The following is a 10,438-nucleotide window of genomic DNA, read 5'->3' on the forward strand; positions in this document are numbered from 1 at the left end:
GACTTTTAGACAGTCAAAACGGAACTGCATATAAGCCTATTGGCTTTGGTCCTGTAGCTCTCCACAAAGTGTGCCCCACCCAGAGGTAGAGGTAACCCAACTTGAGAAGTCTACGTATAGCTGAGCCACAAGGAGTGCCAAACAACTCTTTCAGGCCCCGTTCACATTGAGCGATTTATCGTGCGGTAATTCTCGCGACATCGCAGCAATTTACTGCGCGATATTGCTCTCCAATGCTTCTCAATGGGGCAAAGGGTCCTGCTGTCGCGGATCGTGTGTCGCTACAGCAGGACCTTTTTTGGAGCGGATTTAGCCGCGATTCAAGCTTGCTCAATGCAAGCATTTGCGCGATATCGCGCAAAATGCAAATCGCGCGACAAACGCGCGATTTGCGAACCGCTCAATGTGAACGGGGCCTCAGGCTACACACGTTTAGACTCAGGGCTGCAAAGCACCAACACTGACCACCACCACCATACTGAAAAGGATTTGAAAACATTTTTAATTCTAGCATTCACCTGTGGAATAATCACAACGATAAACAGTTTTAAAAAGAATACAATTTTATTGAGCTATAAAATTGTTAAAAAGGCAACTTTTTGCCCTGTACACTGTTAGGCAGATTGTGTATACCATAACCCCTGAGAGATAAAAGCTCTAGTTCAAGACACAGTCAGTAATAGTCTTTACAATTGTCTTTACAAAAATAAACTTGCTGTAGTAACTCATTTTCTCTAAAAGGCGAGAATTAAACCAGCCCTCCCCCTTTTTAAACTAAATCTTCAAGTTCTGAACATGTGCCTCTATTAAATATGAAATCCTTGTCATAGTAGCAATAGTGGCAAGACTATACAAAATGTCTGAAGAGACCAGAAGGAGCACAGACCTAATGCTGTGAAAATAATCGTTCAGAAACTAAAGATTAACCCATTGTTGACAACCCTCTCCATTTGCAGCACAAAAAAATGAATTTACATATAATGGGATCATCAACATGAGGTTCTTCTCAAGCTACAGCTCCCGTATATTGTAGGCCTAAAATCAACGTCGGATAACCTGAACAGATGCTCTTAACAAGGCTTGTGAAGTCCCAATCTCAAAATATAGATTTTTGGAAATACAATAATTGCACAGAAAATTCCAGTCCAAAATCCCTGTAAATAAAATCAGACATCTGTACACATCTGCCCACAAGTGTGGTAGAAGCAATGTAATGTAAACTTATACTCAAGCTGCTAGATATAGCAACAGCATAGGATCAAGATAATTATCTTTAGTAACATACTAAAAATATCATCCCTAAAAGAAGACAGAATAAAGTAGACTAGATACAGAAAAATCATTGAATGACGCAAATGGTCTTCGGATGCAACGTATACAAGTTTCCTCAACTATCTTAGATATCATCAATGTATCTGAGGGAGGACTTTTCATGTTACCTATAGGAACCAGTCACATTTCTCCTTTAGCTCTATCATACGCTGACAACAGAAGGAGAATACAGTTTCACAGACAATTTTTCCCTCATCTACACGGCTTGATAAGGTTGTTTTCATCTGCATAGGTCAGTTATTTATCTTTAGATTCAAATATTATCAAACAATAAATGTTGGCAAACATATCTACATACATGTGTATTACCGGAATCTTTCATATGTACCTACATTATAGATCCTAAAGTGTAACTAATGTAAGTTATTTTGGGTTATATCTGGTATAGAGCAGGTAAAGGTTAGGACCTCTCCTGAGGAGATTTCCCCTTATTTCCTGCCCCAGCAACCACTGTCTTTGACACACAGCAGGCAGGGCCAGATTTACTCTCTCTGCTGCCGCAATGCCAGGTTCCTCAATGTGCCCCCCTGTATGCAGGCTGCATACAAGTGATCCCGGCGACATCGCCGAGATCACTTGTACAAAACAAGCGGCAGGTTCCCTGCTGTACATTTAGCCCTGCGTGCCCAAAGCAGGGCTAAATGTAGAAAACAACTGCATGTCCGGGGCGTCGGGAGATAGGAATTCCACACCGCTGCTGCCCCCGAGGCCAGGCCTCGATTGGACTTGTGGGAAATCCGGCCCTGACAGCAGTACAAACCTGACAGACGTTTCCCATGCAGCTGGGTATTTTTATTGTTTTCGGTGTCCCCATTCTAGAGTTTTTCACTTGACATCCTGTCTCTGTCACCTTTTTTTACTAGGGCAGAAAGGAAGACCAATCATAAATGGGGCACAGATGACAAAAAAAGCCAGTTTCCAAGCCTTTCCAGCATTGAGAATAAAAGAAAAAAAAAATGGTCACATTAATTAAAAAAAAAAAAAAAAAAAAAAAAAAAAAATTTTAAAAAAAAAAAAAAAAAAAAAAAAACAGATTTATAATGATAGCTAAAAAATAAATAGATAAAAGGATTTCACCCCACTTTAAAAGCATACATCAAAGCTCTGGGGGTGTTAAAGGACTTGCAGCAATATTTTGCTACTTGGGTAGGATGTAAAAAGAAACAATCCCATCTGTGTGGTTATAGTCCCAGATACATGAGCAGCACAGAAGGAAACAACATGTATGTAGAGGAGGTTGTCATTGAAATGTGCTTTAAAACCACTTTCTTGCAGCCTCTCTGCCGGCGTCAGGATAGGTGCGGAGATGTGTCTTCTGTGACCCGATCTTGAGGACTGCAGTGCACATGATAGCAATGAGAGCAAACGCGAACAGGCTGAGCATTGTCAATATGAGGCAGTAAGGATGAATAACCTGAGCAGCGGGAACAGAATATCTGAATGGAGGAAAAACGGAAATACAGGATGAAAGTCTATAAATAACAACGTCTAAAACATCCTTTGATGCACATACATTTTAACTAGGGATGCCCCGATACCAAGTACAGTACTCGGTACAAGTACAGATACTTTTTCAGCTCCAAGACTAGACTAGAGAAAAATGCAAAAATTAGGAGGCAGCAGTCATTTTGTGAGGAGCACACGGAGCTCCTGGGATTTGTACATCTCTGTTTTAATGTACGATTTTGTTTTATAAATATAAATAAAGGGATGCACAGATACCAGTTTTGCGAGTACTGGTACTTGCCGAGTACTTACAAGTACTGATACATTTTTGTTTATTGTCATGTGACAGTTTTTCTAAAACAATATTGACTAATGATTTCAGGACAGTGGTGGAGCACTAGAGCCAGGTCCCAGCTGCAACCCTGGCAGTTCTCATGAAAATGCCAAATATCGGCATTGGTACTCGAGCATCAGTGCATCCCTAATTTTAACCTTGAGAGCGCAATACAACAACATGACACTTCCTGTGTACCAAGATACAAAATGAAAACAGACTTCAATACTGTCACTGAGCTGGAGCAATTATGTAGGTCAGGTGTCTTGACTTCACTGGCTGCATACTTGTTCTGGGTCAGGGAAGCACAAAGTATTAAAGCTAAAGACAGGCAACTAGCATTTCAGAAAGCCCTTCCTAAGGGCATCCAGCATATTTCTCTTAGTGAAACTTTCCCTTAAAACGGAACTCCAGGCACACATTTTATTAACCCTTGCAAGAGTTAAGCACTCGTTTTGGTCTAGGGTGGAAAGTAAAGATTTACTCACCTGATGTCCAGCTGTGAGAGCGCTCCCTCCAGCCTGCCTCCTCCTACGCTACAGCATTACAATGTCCTTCGGTGTCTTCACATCTATACACGGTGAATAGAATGTGATGGTTTTTGGGACCTTAGACCGCAGCAGCAGAGGTGGAGAGAGGCTCAAGCGACTGGTCTAAACCTGGCCATACACCTATAGATTATCTGCAGATTTTCTATGGTCAGATGGAAAAAGTGCAACAGATTTCTCCATCTACGCTAAACTGAGTGGATAGAGGAATCTGCTGCTGGGCCAAGCTTCAGTATCTTGCTAGTTGGCCCCGCTAGCTGTCAAAATACCTGAACAATCTGATTGGATGCAGGCATTGTCCAGGTATTTTGAGAGCCAGCGGGGCAGACTACCAAGACACTGAAGCTTGGCCCAGGTGGAGATTCCTCCATCCACACAGTTAAGTGTAGATGGAGGAATCTATTGCATTTTCCAATCTGACCATTGAAAATCTGCAGATAATCTATAGGTATATGGCCAGATTAAAAGCAAGCTGGCTCAGAGGATCAGGTAAATATAAAAGTGTTATTTTCCTCTCTAGACCAAAACGAGCACTTAACCCTTGCAGTGCGTTGGTAGCCCCACTCCACCAGTTAATTCTTTTCCCCAGACTTTTTCTTTACAGTGTATCTAAAGCCAAAACCTTCTTTTTTTAAAATCAATTTTGGAGGGAGGGAGAGAGAGAGAGAGAGAGAGAGAGAGAGAGAGAGAGAAATACCCCTTTCACATTTGCTTCTCTTTTGTGCCTTGCGCCTTGTTTGGGAGATTTCCCTTCACTTTCTGTCATGTAGACACAACCGGTAGAGGAAATGATCCCAAAGCAAGGGGAATCCTCCTCTCACCAGAACAAGTATTGCCACCTTTGAATGGAAAATTTCTACAAAATTGTGGATTCTCTAGTGGGTCCACTGAGAATCCTGTGTGTTTGAGGTTCGTGGATCCATAAACTACTGTGAGAATTCACCATAGTAACCATCATGGCAACAAAATTGGAATATGCATCAGCACAGCAGCATTTAGTTTTTTTGGGAGAGTATTTGACAGCTTGATTTAGATAGCTGTATCACTGCACAAGAACTGCTTGGTCAGTGTGAGTGAAAGTTACAAGTGCATTTTCATTTTGTTGTGGGGTGCTATGAAGGGTAGATAACTGGTACCCAAGACTGTAGAGAAAAATACACTGATCAAATTCCATGGAAAGCATCTATCTTTATTATAGGCAAAACGGGAGCAAACATATGTACTCTTATTAAAATATATATACACAGGTCTTTACCTTTCCACAACTACGACAGTGATGCCGTCTACGTAAAAGTGTAAAGGGTGCACAGCAGCTCATGCATTGAGTACTGGCGCTGTCAGGAACCCATTCTGGAGTTACTAGAAAGAAAATAAAACAAACATGCATACAGTTAGTATAGATTTAGGGGACTGAAAAAGGAAGAAACAGGATGCAGCCTGTTTAACACGCTCTATGATTGGGACTTTGTTGGTGCAGGCTGACTGGAGAAAGGCAGTGTTAGTAAAGTAGCCTTTGGCACAAGGAGCCTGACATATCAGCACTTAGAATTGCACTGCACTAGGAAGCGGAACCTGTTTTTAAAAGAACTCAAATCATTAGGTTATAAGATCAATCCTTAAGAAAATGAAAAAAAACTTTAAATCTGACTAGTGCACCTGGTAGATGTAAAGCAATGCAATTATTTTGATCCTAGGAAGATGTGAAATTAATTCCACAAAAATAGAAAAAAGGTAAGTGGTACCAAAAGGTGCAATCTACCTGGAGGGTCAATATTAAACCATGCTTCATAAAAATCGATGTGGTCTCTTTGCCCTTGTGCCAGAAGGCAGCCATAACATGAGACAAATAGGGTAAATATAATTTAAACACTTTATAATCTATAATGTTTTTTCATGAATGTTGCTTTGAATATGCTTATCAATACACCACTGTTAGATCATACCCAGAGGAGCCCTACTGGCCTGCTGCTTCAGGTTCTGACAAACTGAACAGTCTGGCAATCGCGAGGCATCTTCAGCTGTTCCTAGGAAAAATAAACATGGAATCTAGGTCATTTTTCCCGCTTCCCTTCTCTCAAAAAGGCATTTCTACAGCTGTCACAAAAACTTCCCCTAGCAAAACACAGTTTTTGTGCAAGATCAACACACATCATAAATAAAATAAAAAAATATATGGATCACATGCTTTTCTCAAACACAATAGTTGCTCTTTAGGTCAACACCTCTGTGCGCTGGCTGTGGCAGCAATGATGTTCACTGTTTTATGTAGAGATGTTGAAGCTAAAGCCGTTACAAAAACGGAAGGGTGGTCAGACATGTATGCATGGTCTATCTGCAACCAAAACACAGTCTAATAGGTCCTTCAAAAACTTATCTCCTCCATGTTAATTTAAATTTGAAAGGACAGAAGAGTGCAAGAGCAGGAGGTAGTGCAGGAGAGAATGCTGGCACCAAGAGCAGACGGCTCAGAAGCTACCCATAGGAATAAACTTGCCACCTGAATTGGCCCTAAATGGCCATTTTGAGCAACTAACTCAAGTCGAAGGGTGCCTTAACATAACTGGTTTAGCAGAATAGCCCATTATAGAGATATTAGATATTAGAGAGAGATCGGACAGTCCTCTCTCTGTTCACCGCTCTGCCTTAGTTCTGTGACAGCGGCTCCGCCCCCTCCCCCCCACTCCAGTGTTTGTAAATAGCTGGGGGCACATAGTACTGTGTGTCCCCAGTTATAAATGAACAGGATGTGATTTACATCACTTCCTGTTCATTCATGAGTTTCTCAATGGGGAGAGGCACTCACTACAGAGGCTCCTCCCCATTCAGACATTCAGAAACTGCTAAATAGTAAAAATATTTTCTTAATGAATGGGAAGCCTCTGTGCTTTCCATTCATTTAGAACAACATTTTTGCGGATCGCACTGGCCTGGAACGCAGGCACTAATGTGCCTGGGTTCCGGGTGCAGGCGATCGCACTGTGGGCGAGGGGCCTGCCTGCAGTGCCATTGACCTCAATGCACCGCCACGCCCCTGACTTGTGGGCACCCCTGACTTAGAGCCAACGTGTGACACTACATGTAGCACATGGCCACTGTAAAGATCAAAAACTGAGCGATTGCAAACCGCTGATCACTCAGCTCACAGTCTTCTACATGCAGAGAGCATTTAGTGGCAGTCACCACTCACCGCAGGGATTTCCCCCTCCCCTCTCTATCCCTCCACTGCTCATTGGAGGGACAGACAGGGAGGGGGCAGGCACAGCTGGTTCTGGCTTTAGAGAGGCAGGGCCAGCTGTCAAACAGCGGGTGTATCCCAACAATATTGCTGCAACATAGCTTTGTGCTGTCAGAAGATAGTGGGCATTAGTTTGTGTCACAGTATGTGTCACATATTAGTAAATTTCCTTCTGTGAACCAAAAGAGAACTAAAGACGAAAAAATATTTGCCTTTAGTTCTCTTTTAATCAACTCCTTTACTCCTAACCCCACTTGCAGTGCAAAATTATATATATAGGAGACTTTAAAAGCACATTTGTTTATGCAAATAAAGTAACCACTTCATCCCTTCAGTCATAGATGTATACATACACCCAGACATCTATTATAAGTCACTTTACAAACTAGCAAAGAGAGATAGCATCAGTATAATTTCCTGAGTGTTTATAACAACTTACTTTCTTTGTCCTGCTGTTGCCTGGAACTCACAGCTTCAAACACTGTTTTTAGAATGACGCGCAAATCACTTGCAAAGTTGGTCTGTAGCTGGTCAGCAACACCTGTAGAGCACGGCATAGTCAACCAATGTCCCAGAGATGCATGCATAACATAGGCAAATACGGACACATTTAATAATGTTTAAAATGAGAACCAGGTGTTGCTTAATGGAAATATGACAGCCGATAGGTTAATCTGGGGCAACACAAACTGTTATTTCAAACATTCTATAAAACAAGGTCCATTGACTTACCAGCAATGCATACAAAGAGGCGGTGTAGCATGTCACTGTCACTGCGATACCGAGACCGCACATCATGGAATCTTGATCTTCTACATACAAGTCAAAATAATGAAAGGATTCAGCAACATAAGTTTGGATACAAATAAGTACAGTTGGCATACTGTACCTTAAATTGATTTTTAATATTCCTTACATAAGACCAGCAGTATTTGAACCGGTGCTGAGAGAACCCAATAGATTCTAGGGCATCGACTTAAAGAAGGACTCCAGGAAAATGTTGTATTAAAAGGAGAACTATGAGGTGAGTGCTTTCCACTCACCTCATAGTTCTAGCCGACCTGTGACAATGAGACTGTCACAGGTCGGCTCAGTAGATCGGGAGGTGAGCGAACACATACCGGCGTTCGCTCACCTCTCGATCCTGTCACGGCTCTCTGCTGCGACAGGGGAGGGGCTGGATTCCCCCCTCCCCGCTCCAATCCGCCAGCGCTGACTGGCGGAACGGACGGGGGAGGGGCGGGTACAGCTGGCTCTGCCTCTAGATAGGCAGAGCCAGCTGTCACTCACGCAGCTGGGGGGATCCCGGCACAATTGTCGGGATCCGCTTCAGCTGCGGCGTCTCAGTATACCGCGAGCAGCAGCTTGCGGTATAATGCGGCGTCTCAGTATACCGCGAGCTATTGCTCGCGTTATACTGCGACGTCTCAGTATACCGCGAGCTACAGCTTGCGGTATACTGAGCCTAGGGTGACGGGAGGACGCTAGTTTGTGTCCTCCAGTTACCCTGAGAACTACGGGGAAAAACCTTAACCCCATGGGTTCTCCTTTAACCCTTACAGTGGGGCTACCTCTACAATGCAAAGGTTAACTACTCGTTTTTGTCTAGGTTAAAAAGTTATACTCACCTGATGCTCTGCAACGGCTTGCTCTTAGACAGGTCCCTAGAGCCTCTCTCCCGTCTGCTGCAGCGGTCTAAGATCCCATAAATCATCACATACATACACTGTGTATAGGCTGTGCAGAGGAAGAGTCCAAAGCTGCAGCGGAAGAAGAGAGAGGCTGATGGGAGCACTGTGACAGCCGGCTGGCTTGGTGCTTTGAGTGAGTATATCTTTTTAGCACCTAGACACAAACAAGCACTTAGTCCTTGCAGTGTGGGGGTAGACCCACTGCAAGAGTTAAGAAAACTTATTCCTGTAGTTCTTCACTATAGGGTATTTAAATCCAAATTGCAAACATTTAATAGATTGCAGCTTACCAATCCTTAAATTTGGTGCTTCTATTAGTTTTCTCTTTTTAAGCTTTTTTTTACTTTATTTTCACCTGATGATCCGGCTAAGAAGTCTTATTTTTTAACTTCCATTAACAGACCAAGCTGTCCAGCAAAAGTGAAAGCTAGAGGGTTGAGACAAACCATTTAACACCGACAGGGATGCTCACAATGGTCAGCTTTTATTCACTTATTTAAAACCTTTATGACAAAACGATTATTAAAAACGGTTGCTATAACCGCTGGATAAGTGTTAGCAGGAGTTTGGATTTAAATTTGTTAGTCAAGTCCATTTAAAACTACCAGTGCATCTAACACGACCCACTCCACAGAATGACAATGCTGCTGTCCAAGTGTGGCTCAATTACTCCTCCATGTAGTTAAGTCACCCTAAAACTGGCCATACACCTATAGATTTTCTATGGTCAGATGAAAAAAGATTTCTCCATCTACGCTAAACCATGTAGATGGAGGAATCTCAGCTTCAGCATCTTGCTAGTCAGCTCCGCTGGCTCTCAAAACACCTGAACAACACCTGCATCCAAATCGGATTGTTCAGGTATTTTGACAGCCAGCGGGGCTGACTAGCAAGATTCTGAAGCTTGGCCCAGCGGGAGATTCCTCCAGCCATGCAGTTTAGCGTACACCACATCTAAGGATTGCCAAGCTGCAATATAATACATTTTTGTTGTTGTGCTTAGATTCATTCTAGCCACTCAGACACCACTTATTTTCCAACAATTTTCATGTCCTTACCACTCCATAGTAAAAAGTGTATACATTATCATTTGTGGTCATTGCATGATCATGGATTTAACAAAAGCACTAAAGCTGGGGCTATATTGTCAGAATTGCAGCCCAAAGGCCCAGGACACAATGGTCCATCAAGTCTCCCCATTCAGAGAAGCCATACAAAGGGGACTGAGGTGTATGGCATTATAAGATCGTTTACACGATTGTAAGCCGACAAGGATTTCTAAATGCTTATAGGCAAAGCACATATGTACATTTTTCTTATTCACCTCAAACTGTATCTCATATGCATATTGCGGAGTATATCTAATGGTTTTGCTGCATGATGGAGTTTAATATCCTGGTTTGTACTGTTGGTTTCTAACCCAATTGACTTGCTCTGAGAACTGAAGTCTGGATCACATTTTGCCATGTTACTCAATTCAGAAGTCTCTTGAGTTAATTCCATATCAGTTGTGCTTTGTGCAGTAGGAGTGGCTGTCTCTGGGTGTTGTGTCTGGCTGTCGAGGTGCAAGGAGTTGGAGTCCATAGGAGGCGGTAGACATGACGACAGGTGCACAGAAGGGTCCTCAGATGAAGCAGAGCACAGAGCGCGCTCAAGTGATTGCAACTCTTTCTCTGTTAGTATGCAGAGAAGTTCCCTAAAGAAGATATGGCACAAAATGTTAATACTGGGTCAAAGTGCTTCTATCATAGGTTACTATCAATAATATGGTAGGACGGAATTTTCTAGCACACAACACTGTGTGTGTGTGTGTGTGTGTGTATGTGTATACACACACACATTATATATATAT

General features: G+C 42.5%; 1 protein-coding gene across 2 annotated transcripts in view; it reads right to left on the reverse strand.

Annotated features, from left to right (window-relative positions):
- Window positions 1-2,491: 2,491 nt before the first annotated feature.
- The window catches only part of LOC108783753 (lateral signaling target protein 2 homolog), a 43,840-nt gene continuing 35,893 nt past the window's right edge, over window positions 2,492-10,438 (reverse strand). Inside the window, exons 8-13 of one of the 2 annotated variants that reach the window (XM_018552400.1) lie at window positions 9,911-10,282; window positions 7,628-7,704; window positions 7,335-7,436; window positions 5,604-5,684; window positions 4,916-5,019; window positions 2,492-2,768 (exon numbers count right to left, since the gene is read on the reverse strand). In XM_018552400.1, coding sequence (XP_018407902.1) covers window positions 2,622-2,768; window positions 4,916-5,019; window positions 5,604-5,684; window positions 7,335-7,436; window positions 7,628-7,704; window positions 9,911-10,282 — 883 coding nt within the window. In that variant the 3' untranslated portion in view covers window positions 2,492-2,621. Of the gene's footprint in view, window positions 2,769-4,915; window positions 5,020-5,603; window positions 5,685-7,334; window positions 7,437-7,627; window positions 7,708-9,910; window positions 10,283-10,438 lie in introns of both variants that reach the window. The other variant, XM_018552399.1, reaches the window with a different exon arrangement.

The sequence above is a fragment of the Nanorana parkeri genome, unplaced genomic scaffold, assembly GCF_000935625.1.
Source record: "Nanorana parkeri isolate BGI_ZX_2015 unplaced genomic scaffold, ASM93562v1 scaffold87, whole genome shotgun sequence".
NCBI lineage: Eukaryota > Metazoa > Chordata > Amphibia > Anura > Dicroglossidae > Nanorana > Nanorana parkeri.